The 18,463-nt window shown below is 44.7% G+C and overlaps 1 protein-coding gene across 1 annotated transcript in view; it reads left to right on the top strand.

Moving 5' to 3' along the window:
- Positions 1 to 18,463, top strand: part of plxna1a (plexin A1a) — a 238,802-nt gene that overhangs the window by 204,911 nt on the left and 15,428 nt on the right. Inside the window, exons 15-21 of the mRNA XM_039008029.1 lie at positions 3,568 to 3,735; positions 6,160 to 6,253; positions 8,450 to 8,686; positions 9,743 to 9,886; positions 11,301 to 11,535; positions 15,053 to 15,195; positions 17,063 to 17,319. Of these exons, the coding sequence (XP_038863957.1) occupies positions 3,568 to 3,735; positions 6,160 to 6,253; positions 8,450 to 8,686; positions 9,743 to 9,886; positions 11,301 to 11,535; positions 15,053 to 15,195; positions 17,063 to 17,319 (1,278 nt within the window). The remainder of the gene's footprint in view (positions 1 to 3,567; positions 3,736 to 6,159; positions 6,254 to 8,449; positions 8,687 to 9,742; positions 9,887 to 11,300; positions 11,536 to 15,052; positions 15,196 to 17,062; positions 17,320 to 18,463) is intronic.

The raw sequence follows: 18,463 nt of genomic DNA, 5'->3' as shown, positions 1-18,463 counted from the left end.
CTCCATGCTTCACGGTGGGAACCACACATGCAGAGATTATCCGTTCACCTACTTTGCGTCTCACAAGACACGGCGGTTGGAACCAAAAATCTCCAATTTAGACAAAGGACAGATTTCCACCAGTCTGATGTCCATTGCTCGTGTTTCTTGGCCCTTATCAAGTCTCTTCTTCTTATTGGTGTCCTTTAGTAGTGGTTTCTTTGCAGCAATTCAACCATGAAGGCCTGATTTCACGCAGTCTTCTGAACAGTTGATGTTGAGATGTGTCTGTTACTTGAACTCTGTGAAGCATTTATTTAGGCTGCAATTTCAATGTACTTATCCTCTGCAGCAGAGGTAACTCTGGGTCTTTCTTTCCTGTGGCGGTCCTCATGAGAGCCAGTTTCATCATAGCTCTTAATGGTTTTTGCGACTGCACTTGAAGAAACTTTCAAAGTTCTTGACATTTTCCGCATTGACTGACTTTCATGTCTTAAAGTAATGAAGGACTGTTGTATCTCTTTGCTTATTCGAGCTGTTCTTGCCATAATATGGACTTGGTCTTTTACCAAATACGGCTATCTTCTGTATACCACCCCTACCTTGTTACAACACAACTGATTGGCTCAAACGCATTAAGATGGAAAGAAATTTCACAAATGAACTTTTAACAATACACACCTGTTAATTGAAATGCATTCCAGGTGACTACCTCATGAAGATGGTTGAGAGAATTCCAAGAGTGTGCAAAGCTGTCATCAAGGCAACAGGTGGCTACTTTGAAGAATCAAATATAAAATATATTTTGATTTGTTTAACACTTTTTTGGTTACTACATGACTCCATATGTGTTATTTCATAGTTTTGATTTCTTCACTATTATTCTACAATATAGAAAATAGTACAAATAAAGATAAACCCTTGAATGAGTAGGTGTGTTTAAACTTTTCACTGGCACTGTATGTGTATATGAATGTATTTCTCTGTGTATGTACAGTTGAAGTCGGAAGTTTACATACACTTAGGTTGGAGTCATTAAAACTCGTTTTTCAACCACTCCACAAATTTCTTGTTAACAAACTATAGTTTTGGTAAGTCGGTTAAGACATCTACTTTGTGCATGACACAAGTCATTTTTCCAAAAATAGTTTACAGACAGATTATTTCACTTATAATTCACTGTATCACAATTCCAGTGGGTCAGAAGTTTACATACACTAAGTTGACTGTGCCTTTAAACAGCTTGGAAAATTCCAGAAAAGGATGTCATTGCGTTGGAAGCTTTTGATAGGCCAATTGACATAATTTGAGTCAATTGGAGGTGTACCCGTGGATTATATTTCAAGGCCTACCTTCAAACTCAGTTCCTCTTTGCTTGACATCATGGGAAAATCAAAAGAAATCAGCCAAGACCTCAGAAAAAAAATTGTAGACCTCCACAAGTCTGGTTCATCCTTGGGAGCAATTTCCAAACGCCGGAAGGTATCACATCTGTGCAAACAATAGTACGCAAGTATAAACACCATGGGACCACGCAGCCGTCATACCGCTCAGGAAGGAGACGCGTTCTGTCTCCTAGAGATTTTACATTTACTTTTAAGTCATTTAGCAGACGCTCTTATCCAGAGCGACTTACAAATTGGTGCATTCACCTTGAACGTATTTTGGTGCGAAAAGTGCAAATCAATCCTAGAACAACCGCAAAGGACCTTGTGAAGATGCTGGAGGAAACAGGTTCAAAAGTATCTATATCCACAGTAAAACAAGTCCTATATTGACATAGTACAGCTCAGCAAGGAAGAAGCCCCTGCTCCAAAACCACCATAAAAAAGCCAGTCTACGGTTTGCAACTGCACATGGGGAGAAATATCGTACTTTTTGGAGAAATGTTCTCTGGTCTGATGAAACAAAAATAGAACTGTTTGGCCATAATGACCATCGTTATGTTTGGAGGAAAAAGGGGGACGCTTGCAAGCCAAAGAACACCATCCCAACCGTGAAGCACGGAGGTGGCAGCATCTTGTTGTGGGGGTGCTTTGCTGCAGGAGAGACTGGTGCACTTCACAAAATGGATGGCATCAAGAGGAAGGAAAATTATGCGGATATATTGAAGCAACATCTCAAGACATCAGTCAGGAAGTTAAAGCTTGGTGGCGAATGGATCTTATAAATGGACAATGACCCCAAGCATACTTCCAAAGTTGTGGCAAAATGGCTTAAGAACAACAAAGTCAAGGTATTGGAGTGGCCATCACAAATCCCTGACATCAATCCTATAGAAAATTTGTGGGCAGAACTGAAAAAGCGTGTGCGTGCAAGGAGGCCTACAAACCTGACTCAGTTACACCAGCTCTGTCAGGGGGAATGGGCCAAAGTTCACCCAATTTAGTGAAAGGCAATGCTACCAAATACTAATTGCGTGTATGTAAACTTCTGACCCACAGGGAATTTGATGAAAGAAATAAAAGCTGAAATAAAGCATTCTCTCTACTATTATTCTGACATCAGGAATTGTGAAAACTGAGTTTAAATGTATTTGGCTAAGGTGTATGTACACTTCAGACTTCAACTGTATGTATGTATGTATGTATGTATGTATGTATGTATGTATGTATGTATGTATGTATGTATGTATGTATGTAGTATGTATGTATGTATGTATGTATGTATGTATGTATGTATGTATGTATGTATGTATATGTATGCAAAAATATATATGGGGGATTGGAAATGATGCAGACAATTACATTGATGGAAGCTACAATCTATCTGCAATATTAAAGCTGATCCACCCCCTTAAAAAAATGATATAAATATTAATAATACCCCCACCTCCCGCTGATCCACCCTGCCTTCTGTTGACTAGAAGTGTCAGTGTTTAAGATGCAGTGTGTGAGTGTCTGCGTTGTCTGTGTTTTTCCTATGTCATATGCAGTATGTGCATGTAATCTTGCTAATGTGCATACATCTCACAGCGCTACAGTAGGTCTTTGTTTTCATCCAAGCTTTGTTTACACTGTTAGCCTGGGTAGTAAAACACTATTTCCATTAAAAGGTAATCCAGCCGATTATCCTTTTTTTCTGTGGTGTTGTCTTCTTCACTCTCTTCCTCTCTGTGTTTGCCTCATTCTTGTTTTGTTATTTGTCACAAACACCTTTGTCAAAATATGTGCGGTCTTGGGAAGGTTTGTGGAGCGTACATCAGGGTGTTCCCATGGAAACGGGGCGAGGGGAATCAGAGGAGACATTGCAGGCACGTCTCCAGGCAGGACCTGGGAATCGCACCAGAATCACTCCTCTTCACTCCTAGAAAGACTGTGGCACTTTCCCACAAATTCAAGCATCATTCAACAGTGCTTCATATTAGATATTGTAGTTATTGTGTGTTATGACTAGCAGCAAACAGTATGAATCAATGCCAATGGGAAACACACACAGAACAAATCATCAGTGCTCTTTCATGTTCTTACAGGTATTGCTATTTAGTTTTCAGGGAGAGAGGTGTACAATCTTGGACCTTTACCAGTTACATTGACAAGAAAAGCAGTCATCTGTATCATCCTTTAACCACCCTCTCTGTCCCTGCAGGAGGAATTCCCGGGAGATAGTGTGTATGACCCCAGCAGGGTTGACCCCAGGCAGCACACCAGTCATGGTGGACATCGACTCTGCTGAGCTGAGGAACCCAGAGGTCAAATACAACTACACTGACGACCCCACCATCCTGAGGATCGAACCCGACTGGAGTATCGCTAGGTACGGAGGAGATCTGGGTATTTACATGCGTATCGCCTGGTTCTCTGGTGCTGGTCTGGGTTACAGTAGTGTAGCTACAGTGGCACCTCTGTATAAGAGACACTTAGAGATGTCCCACGAGTTAGCGAGGGACTGATCACCATGCGTATGTGTGTAAATACACAACCTTGTGAAAAGCCCACTTTGACACAGATCGCTCTGCTTCCTGGTAAACATGTTAAACCACATCACTGTTACAAGATGCCACAGCCCCTCCCCCCACCCTTCTGTCTCTGTTGACACCACTACCTTCTTCATCTACAATAGATTTATATAATAGGCTGTTGGAATGGAATGGGGAGTATTCTCATCGCTCTGTGGGACTGGCTGTGGAGCAGCTGTGGGCCAACCGCTGCCCCAGACCCCCCATGACTCTGTGCTCTGTGTGGGGGGGATGAAGGTGGCTACAGAGCCTTATCCTGGATGGGTGAATGGGCTAACCGACTGACTGTCCCCCCAATGTCTCTAGCGATTCGCCTCATATCTGGGCTCCATCTGGCCCAGTGCATAACAGCAATCAGAAAAACAGACAGGAACACATGTACACATACATGAACAAATGAAAAACAAATGACTGAGATTCCTGGATCTCTCAAAGACAAAATTCTCTCAGGTGATTGATGTGACCGCTTCTGGCCCAAATGGCAGCACAGTATAAACCAGTGGCTAGGAGATGTGTGAACAACATGTTGTTCATCTGTTCATAAAGTTCTACTCTCATGTCTATGTTAACTGCAGTGCAATGTTTTGAATAGGGAGTTGTATACTGGTACATTTACATGTGCTCATATTGTATTTGTAACTTTCTGAAAAAAGAGACTAGATTAAAACACTTCTTGGTTTTCTGGAGTGAAAAAATAAAATAAATAGCTTATTGATTGAATACGTGGCTGCTAAATTGCTTCATAATATACAGCAAAGGGAGAGAATACGATTAACAAAGTAGAAGGGAAGCGCTAGAGTAATTGAGAGAGAATGAAAAAGGAGAGGAAAAAGCAGGAATCCATTCACTAAGTTACTTTGTCAAAGCCCAGTGGAGCCATGTTGCTGCTTAAGATGAGCGCCATGCAGATTGTGGCTGGGACTAGAGCTGGGCATGGGGCCGGGGCCTGGGGCTCTGGATGGGGCCGGGGTCTGGATGGGGCTGGGGCTGTGATTGAAGCGCTGGATGGGGCTGGGACTGGGGCTCTGGATTGGGGTGGGATTGGGGCTCTGGGTGGGACTGGGACTGGGGCTCTGGATGGGGCTGGGACTTGGGTTCTGGATGGGACTGGGGCTCTGGATGGGGGTGGGACTGGGGCTCTGGATGGGACTGGGACTGGGGCTCTGGATGGGGGTGGGGGTGGGACTGGGGCTCTGGATGGGGCTGGGGCTGGGGCTCTGGATGGGGCTGGGACTGGGGCTCTGGATGGGGGTGGGATTGGGGCTCTGGATGGGACTGGGGCTCTGGATGGGACTGGGGCTCTGGATGGGGCTGGGACTGGGGCTCTGGATGGGGTGTGGGACTGGGGCTGGGACTGGGGCTCTGGATGGGGCTGGGACTGGGGCTCTGGATGGGGCTGGGACTGGGGCTCTGGATGGGGCTGTGGCTCTGGATGGGGCTGGGACTGGGGCTCTGGATGGGACTGGGGCTCTGGATGGGGCTGGGACTGGGGCTCTGGATGGGGCTGGGACTGGGGCTCTGGATGGGGTGTGGGACTGGGGCTCTGGATGGGGTATGGGACTGGGGCTCTGGATGGTACTGGGGCTGTGCTGGTGGGGAAGATAGAGAGTCTATTCTCAATGTCCCGTCGGTTAAGCGTTAAGCGTATAGCTGAGTTAAGAGGGCTTTCTGAGAGCCGGGCTGGAGGTAGAGGTTTTACACAAATAACATCTGTGGAGAAGTTGGTGTCGGCTTCCAGCTGTATTAAGGCAGTCTCAGCCTTATCCCCAGCCTCATCCCCAGTCTCAGCCCAAGCACCAGCCCCAGCCTCAACCTTAGCCTCAACCTCAGCCCCCGCCTCAGCCCCAGCCTCAGCCCCAGCCTCGGCCAGAAGCTGCCTGTCCATGCATGCAGGGGGAAGGAAGTCGACAGCAGAGAACACAGCACTCACCAGAGTAGATAAAGGAAAGCACAGGGATGGAGGCACGCATTACTTCCCAGACATAGTGGGTGTTATTATGTACGGGCTTTCCAGACACTGGGATTGTAACTAGTCACTCCATTTGTGACTGTCTCCTAGTACTTACAGTACACATACAACACATCTTACTTTCAGGGTGTATATTCACAACTTCACCCAAAGCTGGCAACTGAATATACTTCAATCTACTGATGTCTACTAATTTGCTATGCATGCTCACATTTACATAATTGTTAAGCAAGTTATTATTTTGTCTCGTCAGTGGTGGAACCCTGTTGACCATCAGCGGTACTAACCTAGCCACCATCAGAGAGCCCAAGATCAGAGCTAAGTACGGCTCAGCCGAGTCTTTCCATGTGAGTATGAACCTGGCCAGACGCCTCAATTAACATACCTCACTCACACACACCTCATTCACTCACACACACACACACTTCACTCACACACAGATCACTCATTTTTACACATCTCAGTCACACACACACACCTCACTCACACACTAGTGATGCGCGGGTTGACTCATAACCCGTAGTCCCCGAAAACAATACCTTAAAAAATCCATAAATGTATCATTCTTGTGTAATTTAGGTTTTTCTTTCATTTTTGGGGGCTATCTGTCATTATAGCATAAGCCTTAACTTTAGGTCCTAACAGTACACGCGCCAAATAGCCTACACGCCAATCGCCAAATGCTTTTGGGAACGTGCAGACAAAGTTAACGTTGATCTACAAAGACAAAAAGGACAAAGTCAGAGTTTAATTCAATAAGAGAAACGCTTCAAAATGGAGAGTTGAAAATTAATAGAAAGGCGGGCTGGAAAAGTAATGTTGTTTGGGAAAGATTTGTTGAAGTAGTAAAAGAGGATGATATGTTGTGTGTGATGATTGTGAGGCGCTATACAAATTCAACAGTCACAAGACAGGGACTTCAAATAGGCCTATGGCACATCAAGGGAACTGTAGCCTGCTCTTCAGATGTGTTAAATGGAACCTGAAATGTGGACATTGACAGTACGTCTATAACCTCTCAAATAGCCTTCATATTAACTCCTGGAGGATTAAGCATTTCTTGCAGTAAAATGATACACCAAATATAGGCTACATTTTGAGTTGGGAACAGGAGTATAGAAATATGATTTATTTATTTTTGCATCTTGAGAGAATGCGAATGCACAATTAGAGACCGTCTGTAGAGGTGCTATCTTTATCAGCATCATAGACGCTGATAGTATTTCAACCACATAAAATATGCATACAACTCCAAGTGAAATCTTATCAGAAACATGTTGGGTCATTTTAACAGCTTTCTAATGGTCAAACTGATGTCATTTGGAATTTTTCCACATTTCCCGTTTTTGTTTTGTTATTGTATTTTCTCCCCGGTCCCTAAATGTCTTCTCTCTGTGAATAAAGCAGAGATGACAGATTAAACTTTACTGATGTCAACGAGATTGAAGCATTCATTCCACCGATGTATTACATTATTGGTGAAGCTGCATGTATCTAATTATAGACAAGTTGACTAACAAATAACCTTACAAAATTTCAGAGATCATAAGCAGAAACATATCTAAATCAGGCCCAAAAAATCCTTCACCCTCTGTCAAAAAGTCGTTGCGCCATCTCTGATTTTAACCTACAACTCATTGTCTATATTAGCTGGTTAGGGTTGGTGCGGGCCTCAGACACACCTCACTCAGACACACCTCACTCACACACACCTCACTCACACACACCTCACTCACACACACACACACACACACACACACACACACACACACACACACACACACACACACACACACACACACACACACACACACACACACACACACACACACACACACACACACACACATACACACACATACACACATAAACACACACTCACCTTGAACTCACACACACACCTCACTCACACGCACACCTCACTCACACCTCACACACACACACCTCACCTACACACACCGCGTCACACGGTGTGTCTTCCAAGGTGGCCGTCAGACTGTCTGCCCATTCAGTGTCTTGTTTCTGCCCTGCTCCTTGGAACAAGACATCCAACACCCCCCCAGGCCGTTTAACCTTTCAAATGTCACAAGACAACAAAGCAGTGTTGGCAAATCACCCCTCACCCCCCTCACCTTGCACCACGGGGCTCCATTAACCTTTCCTCCAGTTCTAACAGAAGGGAATCAACTTCTGCTTAATGACCGTGTCCTAATGCCCCGTCCCTTGTGCTCAGTTTAAACTAGCTTCCCCTCTAGACACAATGCTGCTGAGGTCCTTGTGCTCAATGTTGGTTAGCATGTTTAGTGGTCCCTGTAGAGAAGCATACAGCGTAGGTGATTATTACAGTTCTGAAACTACTAGCAATGGCTGGAGACATAAACACAACACACCAAAGCAGAAATATTTTCCTAGACTTACGAATGTTTAGCTGGGGATTAGAGAAACTATAATGAGATATATATAAACCAATACAGCAACCTGGGTTCCCTAGGACAAAACAATTTGTCATATCACACTTTACTAAAAACAATTTTCCCTCTCAGAACTGCACAGTGTTTAATAACTCTGTGATGGTGTGCCTGGCCCCGTCGGTTTCCGACTCCGAGAGGGGCTTCTCAGACACGGGCAGTGGGCCGGATGAGATCGGCTTCTACATGGACAACGTCCACGCTCTGATGGTGGTCAACGAGACGTTCAGCTACTACCCCGACCCCGTGTTCGAACTCCTCAGCCCCACCGGGGTCCTGGAGCTAAAACCCACCTCACCTCTAATCCTCAAGGTAAAGAGCCTGAGCAGAGTGGCTGGAGTGGGGAGTGAACACTCAGGATCAGAGAGGCTCACGCATTTTAATGACTTGATATTGATGTTATTAAATGTTTACCAGTGATTTGTCTTTCACCTGTCTATCTCATAAACCATTAATATACTTGTATTTGTTTACCTTAAATCCCTATTGAAATACAGTGTATAATCCTACTATTATATAAAACAATCGACTGATTATTCGATGTAGATTATACAAGTATCCCCCAGCTCCGACTCAAAACATAAAAATTGTGATGGTGGTGCTTCATTATTTTCCTGTGAGCCAATTGAAATAGAAAAAAAAAACAGAGCAACTATAATTTCTTTAAATGAAATGTATTAACGAAACCTTTTCTGATTGCAGAGAGAATCCCCCGCCTGGCTTGTTAAAACTAACCTCCACATTAGCACAGTGATGAGAATAAGAAAAAGCAATTTGGTGAAATAATCAGGGGTATTTTACGAGATGCGCATTGCATTCGCCACGGAATTCATTTCGCATCTGATATGATGTGTGTTGCTAGAGGTGGTGTCGGGGTGCGTGCGTGCCTGATGCAGGGTGAAATGATAGTGGATAGAATGCATGCCTAAAATGTTCCAGGGCGTGACCTGCCCGGGAGGAGCCCTGTGGAGAGAGGGATTGGAAGTCTGCTCTTTTCTCATGCTACTAGAGCAGTGGGTGGCAGAACAGCTCTCTCTCTCTCCACCTGCTCCTCTTATTGCTCCTCTCTCTGTAGTTGAAGGCTACAGATCTGTCAGACAATGCCCTCGTTCTCACACCGTGGCATAGAGACAGACACTTGGAAAACAAATAAGAAAAAATGTTAAGTTTTCCTGAAGCTTTTGTGAAATAGAATTCTTGTATCCTCCAACATTGGAGCCAGATTCAGACTTGTCCGCTAGCAGCCTTGGATCCTGGGAGTTGCCTGACTGGTTGAAGACGAGGTTCATTATACTGTTCCTAGCCATGGATGAAAGGCTGTGCCATGTTGATTAAAGTTTGACATTGTGTTTCTGTTTGTCCCCTCAGGGTCGTAACCTTATCCCTGCGGCCCCTGGTAACTCCAGGTTGAACTACACAGTGTTCATCGGGGAGACCCCCTGTGTGCTAACCCTCTCTGAAACCCAGCTGCTGTGTGAATGGCCCAACCTCACCGGACAGCACAAAGTCACGGTGGGCACTCGACACCATTTCACATAACAGACTCTCTTTGGACTGAGTTCACACTATCTCCCTCATCTTCACTGGGCTTTACCTAACATGTATTCTTATATTTTAATTCCATCAGTTCATTTTGTTCAGTAAAATTCTACATTTCATGTGATTTCAGTTCAAAATAGTATATATTTTTTTTATGTGCAAAGGCTACTCTCTCTAAATATCCTCAAATACTCCCACACAGTCCCCTCCAAACGTACCTCTACTCGCCTCTCTAGTCACACTGTCTGTGTGACATTTACTAGTCTGGAATACCTTGAAAGTACTGACAATGCATCCATGTAATTCAATATGAAGGCTCTCCAAGCTACCAGTAGGCTTGGAGCTGGATTTTTTCCCCGTAACTAAATGTCATGTTGAATATTGAATAGTCCGTGTGTGTGTGGTGGGCTGGGAAGAAGGGCACAGCTATGTGTTGTATTCCCTCTGTAAAATGACCTACATACAGGGGACCCCACAAGTCTGTGTTTCTGGATGGGTGCAGCCGTGTGTGTGTGAGTGTGTGGGTGTTTTGTTTTGTTTGCTCCCTCAGATGCACAACTGTGTGTTGGTGGCTGTGCCCCCTGCGAGTTTTCTAAGAAATGTATTTGGCCTTTATGTTTTTTTCTTCTCTTCAGTCCCTTCCTTGTCAATACAATTAAGCAATAAGGCCCGCGGGGGTGTGGTATATGGCCAATAACCACGGTTAAGGGCTGTTCTTACGCACGACACAACGCGGAGTGTCTGGATACAGCCCTTAGCTGTGGTGTATTGGCCATATACCACAAACCCCCGATGTGCCTTATTGCTATTATAAACTGGTTACCAACGTAATTAGAACAGTAAACAAGTAGTTTTGCGTCATACTCATGGTATATTGTCTCTTATACCACAGCCATCAGCATCCAGGGCTCGAACGACCCGGTTTCTAAAATAAAATAGATGATGTTTAGAACCTATGTCATCAACAGGAGGAACTTTTAGCACCTGAACCAAAACAACCCAATTTTATAAGTCTAACATTCTTTGGCTGTATTAACTTGATGAGGCTCTACTTTAAAGTGCAGTAATCATAGTTCATCTAAACCCTTATCAACCCCCCAGTGAATACCTTGATTTGAGATATTCCAGTAATGGGTTCTGTCAGACCTGCTGCGTTTATGTAAATGTTGTTTGTTAGAACCCATTCCCAGTGTTTTACTCCTATTAATGAGTTTGGTTCCTGAGGGGAAGTCTCTTTCACTGTACTGATTGCTTTGTTTGATTACACTCTGTGACGTGTTTCTCTGTCTGTGTGTGTGTGTGTGTGTGTGTGTGTGTGTGTGTGTGTGTGTGTGTGTGTGTGTGTGTGTGTGTGTGTGTGTGTGTGTGTGTGTGTGTGTGTCTTCAGGTCCGGGTGGGTGGGTTCGAGTACTCCCCTGGTACTCTCCAGATCTACTCAGATAGCCTGCTGACGCTGCCCGCCATCATCGGCATCGGGGGAGGTGGCGGTCTGTTGCTATTGGTCATCATCGCTGTGCTCATCGCCTACAAGAGGAAGTCCCGTGATGCTGACCGCACCCTGAAACGTCTGCAGCTGCAGATGGACAACCTGGAGTCCAGAGTGGCCCTGGAGTGTAAAGAAGGTATGACAGACACACACTCTCTCTCTCTCTCTCTTTTCTCTCTCTCTCTCTATATGTATATAAAAAAAATGTCTCACTCTTTTCTCCTCTCTCTATCTCTCTCTGTCTATACACACACAGTATATTAATATACTGCCGTTTAAAAGTTTGGGGTCGCTTAGAAATGTCCTTGTTTTTGAAAGAAAATCAATTTTTTTGTTCATTCAAATAACATCAAATTGATCAGAAATACAGTGTAGACATTGTTAATGTTGTAAATGACTATTGTAGCTGGAAACAGCTGATTTTTTAAATGGAATATCTACATAGGCGTACAGAGGCCCATTATCAGCAACCATCACTCCTGTGTTCCAATGGCACGTTATGTTAGCTAATCCAAGTATATCATTTTAAAAGGCTAATTGATCATTAGAAAACCCTTTTTCAATTATGTTAGCACAGCTGAAAACTGTTGTTCTGAATAAAGAAGCAATAAAACTGTCCTTTAGACTAGTTGAGTATCTGGAGCATCAGCATTTGTGGGTTTGATTACAGGCTCAAAATGGCCAGAAACAAATACCTTTCTTCTGAAACTTGTCAATCTATTCTTGTTCTGAGAAATGAAGGCTATTCCATGCAAGAAATTGCCAAGAAACTGAAGATCTTGTACAACGCTGTGTACTACTCCCTTCACAGAACAGCGCAAACCTGCTCTAACCAGAATAGAAAGAAGAGCTGGAGGCCCCGGTGCACAACTGAGCAAGAGGACAAGTATATTAGTGTCTAGTTTGAGAAACAGATGCCTCACAAGTCCTCAACTGGCAGCTTCATTAAATAGTACCCGCAAAACACCAGTGTCAACGTTAACAGTGAAGAGGCGACTCCGGGATGCTGGCCTTCTAGGCATAGTTCCTCTGTCCAGTGCCTGTGTTCTTTTGCCCATCTTAATATTCTATTTTTATTGGCCAGTCTGAGATATGGCCTTTTCTTTGCAACAGCATCCCGAAGTCGTCTCTTCACTGGTGACGTTGAGACTGGTGGACAAAACATTTGCTTTTCTTTCAAAAACAAGGACATTTCTTAGTGACCCCAAACTTTTGAATGGTAGTGTATATTTATAAAAATGCTCACTCTTTTCTCTCTCTCTCTCTCTCTCTCTCTCTCTCTCTCTCTCTCTCTCTCTCTCTCTCTCTCTCTCTCTCTCTCTCTCTCTCTCTCTCTCACACTCTCTTCTCTTTCTTTCTCTTTTCTCGCTCTCTTTTCTCACTCTCTTCTCTTTCTCTTTGTCTCTCTCTCTTTCATAATCACTCTCTTCTTCTGTATCTGTGTGGATATGTCACTATCCTGTAGCTGCGCTCTGTCCAGTCGTCATGGTAACAGGTTGGTGTGGATGATGCCCGGCCTGAAGCTCTGTGGTGGTGGTGTGGCCGCGGTATCCTCAGAATGTGTGTGTGTTTATGTTGTGCTGACAACCCTGTTGGTGTTGTGGCGTTGTGCAGTGCAGTGCGTCTCTGCTGCGTTGGGCTCTGCCTGCCTGCTGTAATCCGAAAGATGGACGGAGACTAATTGGCCATTATCTGTGGCTGGATGTCCGGAGGGTCACAACCTTGTCAGTCGCAGCCCATAGCACAGCCTGTGGCCAAACACTGAGGGATACAGAGATAGAGGGAGGAGAAATCTGTCAGGGAGAGAGAGAACAGAGGGACTGTGGGGGGTCAGATGGAACAGTACAGGGGGCATTGTAGAGTGATTCATGTAAAGCTGCTGTTACTCCACTTGTATACCTGATATAATGAGCATTGTTGAAAGACCAGCAGCACCAGATAGTGACAGTATTCTACACCTCTGTCTGTGTAGCTGGGAGGTTTGGTATAGAAACCCTGAGCTCCACTTGGAAGTGGAGCATTGCTGTGTCCCCGCCCCATGCCCCAGCAGACTGTGGGGTGGGCCTGGCAGCGGGGAGCTGGGCGTGTCACACTAAGTGTCAGTCAGCAGGGGAGAGGATTGGATGATAGGAGAGGTGGAGCTCAGTGAACCGTGCTGGAAGGGCCATCAGAGAGCAGTGTAATCCAAACAAACACACAGACTACATTAACGGTCACACGGCTAATGAGTCATTAACAGATTAGATGCTGCTGCAACTGTTGACGGGGAGAAGATCGTCTGTGTAGTTTACTCTGCTGGATGTAATGGTGGCTTTGCCTCAGCGCTTACACACAACAAACTCAATAGAATGAAGAACAACTCTTTTATTTACTCAATCAATGGAAAGTCTAGACATAGCCAGTCATCTTTTCTGCCAGTAATTTATGTTCACAATTCTTAAATAATAACTTAAAATAGTAACTCAAAATATATTTTATTTGTTATTTGTCATTTTTTATGATTATACAGATAACACAGACGGGCATTGTAGAGTGATTCATGTAAAGCTGCTGTTCCATTCAGACAGAACAGGTAGAGGGCAAAACACATGGATCCCTACCAAATCAAATCAAACCCACCCCAACCCCCCCATGCTATAATAGAGCCTCAAACCTAGACTTAAAGCAGGCCCTCATATACAATGAGTAATATAATCAAATAATACAAATAATACAAAGATATTAAGTAAAAATAATGATACAAATTCTAATTTGGGCTGGTTTATGGAGTTGTGAAATTAGCTGGGTCCATGTCTTCTACAAAGGATAGGAAAGGTTGCCAGATGTTATTAAATGTAATTGCAGATCCCCTAACGGAGTAGGATTTTTTTCTCTAGCTTGAGGTGTTGCATAAGTTCCTTTATCCAATCGTTAAACGTAGAAGGAAACCGACCCTTCCACTTAAATAGTACAAGATTGAAATAGTTATTTTATCTCTATGAATAACTGGACCCATACTGAACGGACCGTGTATGTTGTACATGATAATAAAGCCTTCATTTCTCCTCTCATTTTTGATAGAATTCTTGCCTTTTCCCTGTAGGAATGTGGTCTGTATAATATGTAAGTGTCTGCTGTACTGTATGTTGAAGTAGAGAAGCCCCCACAGAGGGAGGATCTGCTCTACTATTAGAATCCCAGCGGACGACGCAGGGCAATAACAGCTGGAGGAAATGATGCATGGAACGCATTGCTCCTTTATTAATTATCCACTCATGCAATTAATTGACTTTCTTTCAGATGAACTTTGCTTTCTCTTTTTCTCTTTTCGTCTCTCTCTTTTTCTGTAATGATTTTATTTTGGTTAGCTCTCCTCTTGAATTTCCAACAAGTATGGATTCAATTCAGAAACACTGTACCAGAAGAATGAAATCAACATTCTATTTTATTGCCTATCCATCTGTCTTTTTCTAGAAGCCATTTGGTGCGGTGGTAGATGATTGCTGGTGACATTAATACTGTGCAACACACAGTTGTTCCACTGACGTACAGTGTAATGAAGATACGCTACATCCAGAATATCCTTTCTATGTCCATTCTTTTACCCAATGCAGCAGTCAGGCCAGCCCTGTGTTGTACTAATCGCTGTGTCTGTCTTTCTGTGTGATCCCCAGCCTTTGCAGAGCTGCAGACAGACATCCATGAGTTGACCCAGGAGCTGGACGGAGCGGGCATTCCCTTCCTGGAATACAGGACCTACGCCATGCGGGTACTGTTCCCTGGCATTGAGGACCACCCCGTGCTCAAGGAGATGGAGGTACGGGTCAAGGAGGTACACCACCACTGCCACCGCAGCATGTAGACTAGAACATCTATATCTATCATTCTATATCTACCTATATCTATACCCCATACTCTGGCTGCATAATGAAAGGAACCTATGATCTAGGTAATATGTTATGGCTATACCACTTTATATACATTAGCCACATCACATAGTATGTTTTTCTGCATGTAATATCAATGTCATTACACATTACTCGTATATCATTTTATATTATTTTACAGTGGGAAAAACAAGTAAATCATTAAATCCCACCTGGTTTACCATGAAATATATCCAAATGGCTGTCGGAATACAGTGTAGAGACTGTCTCCACCACCTGCCCTGTCAACCACAGGCTCTTCTAAAGGGGAGGGATTACATCTTTATTGTTATGCCCGGGTTTCTTTTCTACCGAATTTCCCCTCGGGTCCCAGGCGTAATCAACTGTCCATACACACGGCTCAATCCCTTATTGCTCTGTGTAGCTGCTCTCCCCAAAGCAACCTACAGTACCCAGCCTGTTCCCCAGAGGCCCTGGAATTTCATTTAGCTCAGCTGAGGAAAATTGAGGCACTTTATTAGGCTGTGTAGTGGAAGGAAGAGAGATTCTGTGGAGTCACTGTATGGTGTATGGTACGCCGGTCCTCAATTGTCTACAGGACTGAATTTATGTCAGAGTTATGAGGGCAGACGAGGATCATGGGAGACAGGTCGGTGGGGGGATGGGGCCAGGGGATTGGTTAGTGGAGGAGGAAGTGTTTTTTCATAAAGACAAAGACAGTACTTTGACTTGTTTTTCCTTTTATTAACACATACTGGGTGTTGTTTGGGAATGACATTATGCCATAAGCCTTGCAGAATATACTAGAAGTTTGTCTCTCTTTTGAAGAGACACTACCCAGTAGCACTGCCTCATCTGTGTGAGAGAGTTAGAGTGACGGATTGTGGGTCAGGTCTAGAGGGGGTGTAGTGTTGCTGATGAGAAGTGACAGATGGCAGCCTGTGGAACAAGCTTCTGTCACCCAGCCACCCCCGGACGCACAGCACAGCACTGCACTGCACAGGCCCTCTCCTCGCCTCTCACCCAGCCACCCCCGACGCACAGCACAGTACTGCACCGGCCCTCTCCTCGCCTCTCACCCAGCCACCCCTGACGCACAGCACAGTACCACACCGGCCCTCTCCTCGCCTCTCACCCAGCCACCCCCGACGCACAGCACAGTACTGCACCGGCCCTCTCCTCGCCTCTCACCCAGCCACCCCTGACGCACAGCACAGTACCACACCGGCCCTCTCCTCGCCTCTCACCCAGCCACCCCCGACGCACAGCACAGTACTGCACCGGCCCTCTCCTCGCCTCTCACCCAGCCACCCCCGACGCACAGCACTGCACCGGCGCTCTCCTCGCCTCTCACCCAGCCACCCCCGACGCACAGCACTGCACCGGCCCTCTCCTCTCTATGCCTCAGTGCATCCCCCTTCTTCCTCTCCCTTTCCTTTCTGTTTCCTCCTGTGCTCTGCTGACAACTTATGGCAAATTGATCATAAGGTATTTGAGGAAGCAGCTCCTAAGATAGAATGCACTGCAGGCTTTAAAAGCAACTAGGGTCATGAATGTAATAATAACAATGTATTTCCTTCATAGGGCAACATCTCATGCCTTGTATACATGACATAGTCATGCTTGATATAAATGTATGCTTACGTAATGTATTATTTACAATAGCCTTACTCCATCTATGTACATTATACTATTTCCATTAGCCCTACTCCAAAATATTTACATATTTATATATTACATTGACAACACGTGTAAGTGACAGCCAGTCCCCTGGTCTGATGCTGTTGTTGTTGACAGGTCCAGGCCAACCAGGAGAAGGCCCTGACTCTGTTTGGCCAGCTCCTCACCAAGAAGCACTTCCTGTTGACGTTCATCCGCACCCTGGAGGCGCAGCGCTCCTTCTCCATGCGTGACCGTGGCAATGTGGCGTCGCTCATCATGACTGCGCTGCAGGGGGAGATGGAGTACGCCACGGGGGTCCTTAAACAGCTGCTCTCTGACCTCATCGACAAGAACCTGGAGAGCAAGAACCACCCCAAGCTGCTGCTGCGCCGGTGAGATGGACACACTCACACACTTGTTCGTCGACACGCTCACACACTCACCCACTGACACATTCGCACATTCGTCTGTTGACACACTCACACATTTGCCCGTTCTAACACATTTTTTAATACTGTTCAAATCCAATCAAATTTTATTGGTCGCATACACATATTTAGCAGATGTTATTGTGGGTGTAGCGAAATGCTTGTGTTTCTACTGTAGCTCCAACAGTGCAGTAATATCTAAAAATACACAACAATACACACATCTAAAAAGTAAAAGAATGGAATTATGAAATATAGAAATATTAGAACAAGCAATGTCAGAGTCCGGAGTATAAATATACAGTGGGTAGAACAAGTATTTGATACACTGCCGATTTTGCAGGTTTCCCTACTTACAAAGCATGTAGAGGTCTGTAATTTTTATCATAGGTACACTTCAACTGTGAGAGACGGAATCTAAAACAAAAATCCAAAAATCCAGAAAAATGTATTTGCATTTTATTGCATGACATAAGTATTTGATCACCTACCAACCAGTAAGAATTCCGGCTCTCACAGACCTGTTAGTTTTTCTTTAAGAAGCCCTCCGGTTCTCCACTCATTACCTGTATTAACTGCACCTGTTTGAACTCATTACCTGTATAACAGACACCTGTCCACACAATCAATCAAACAGACTCCAACTTCTCCACAATGGTCAAGACCAGAGAGCTGTGTAAGGACATCAGGGATAAAACTGTAGACCTGCACAAGGCTGGGATGGGCTACAGGACAATAGGCAAGCAGCTTGGTGAGAAGGCAACAACTGTTGGCGCAATTATTAGAAAATGGAAGAAGTTGAAGATGACGGTCAATCACCCTTGGTCTGGGGCTCCATGCAAGATCTCACCTCGTGGGGCATCAATGATCATGAGGAAGGTGAGGGATCAGCCCAGAACTACACGGCAGGACCTGGTCAATGACCTGAAGAGAGCTGGGACCACAGTCTCAAAGAAAACCATTAGTAACATACTATGCCGTCATGGATTCAAATCCTGCAGCGCACGCAAGGTCCTCCTGCTCAAGCCAGCGCATGTCCAGGCCCGTCTGAAGTTTGCCAATAACCATCTGGATGATCTAGAGGAGGAATGGGAGAAGGTCATGTGGT

This window comes from Salvelinus namaycush, chromosome 14, assembly GCF_016432855.1.
Source record: "Salvelinus namaycush isolate Seneca chromosome 14, SaNama_1.0, whole genome shotgun sequence".
In the NCBI taxonomy this organism is placed as follows: domain Eukaryota; kingdom Metazoa; phylum Chordata; class Actinopteri; order Salmoniformes; family Salmonidae; genus Salvelinus; species Salvelinus namaycush.
This window is presented reverse-complemented; position numbering and strand designations above follow the sequence as displayed.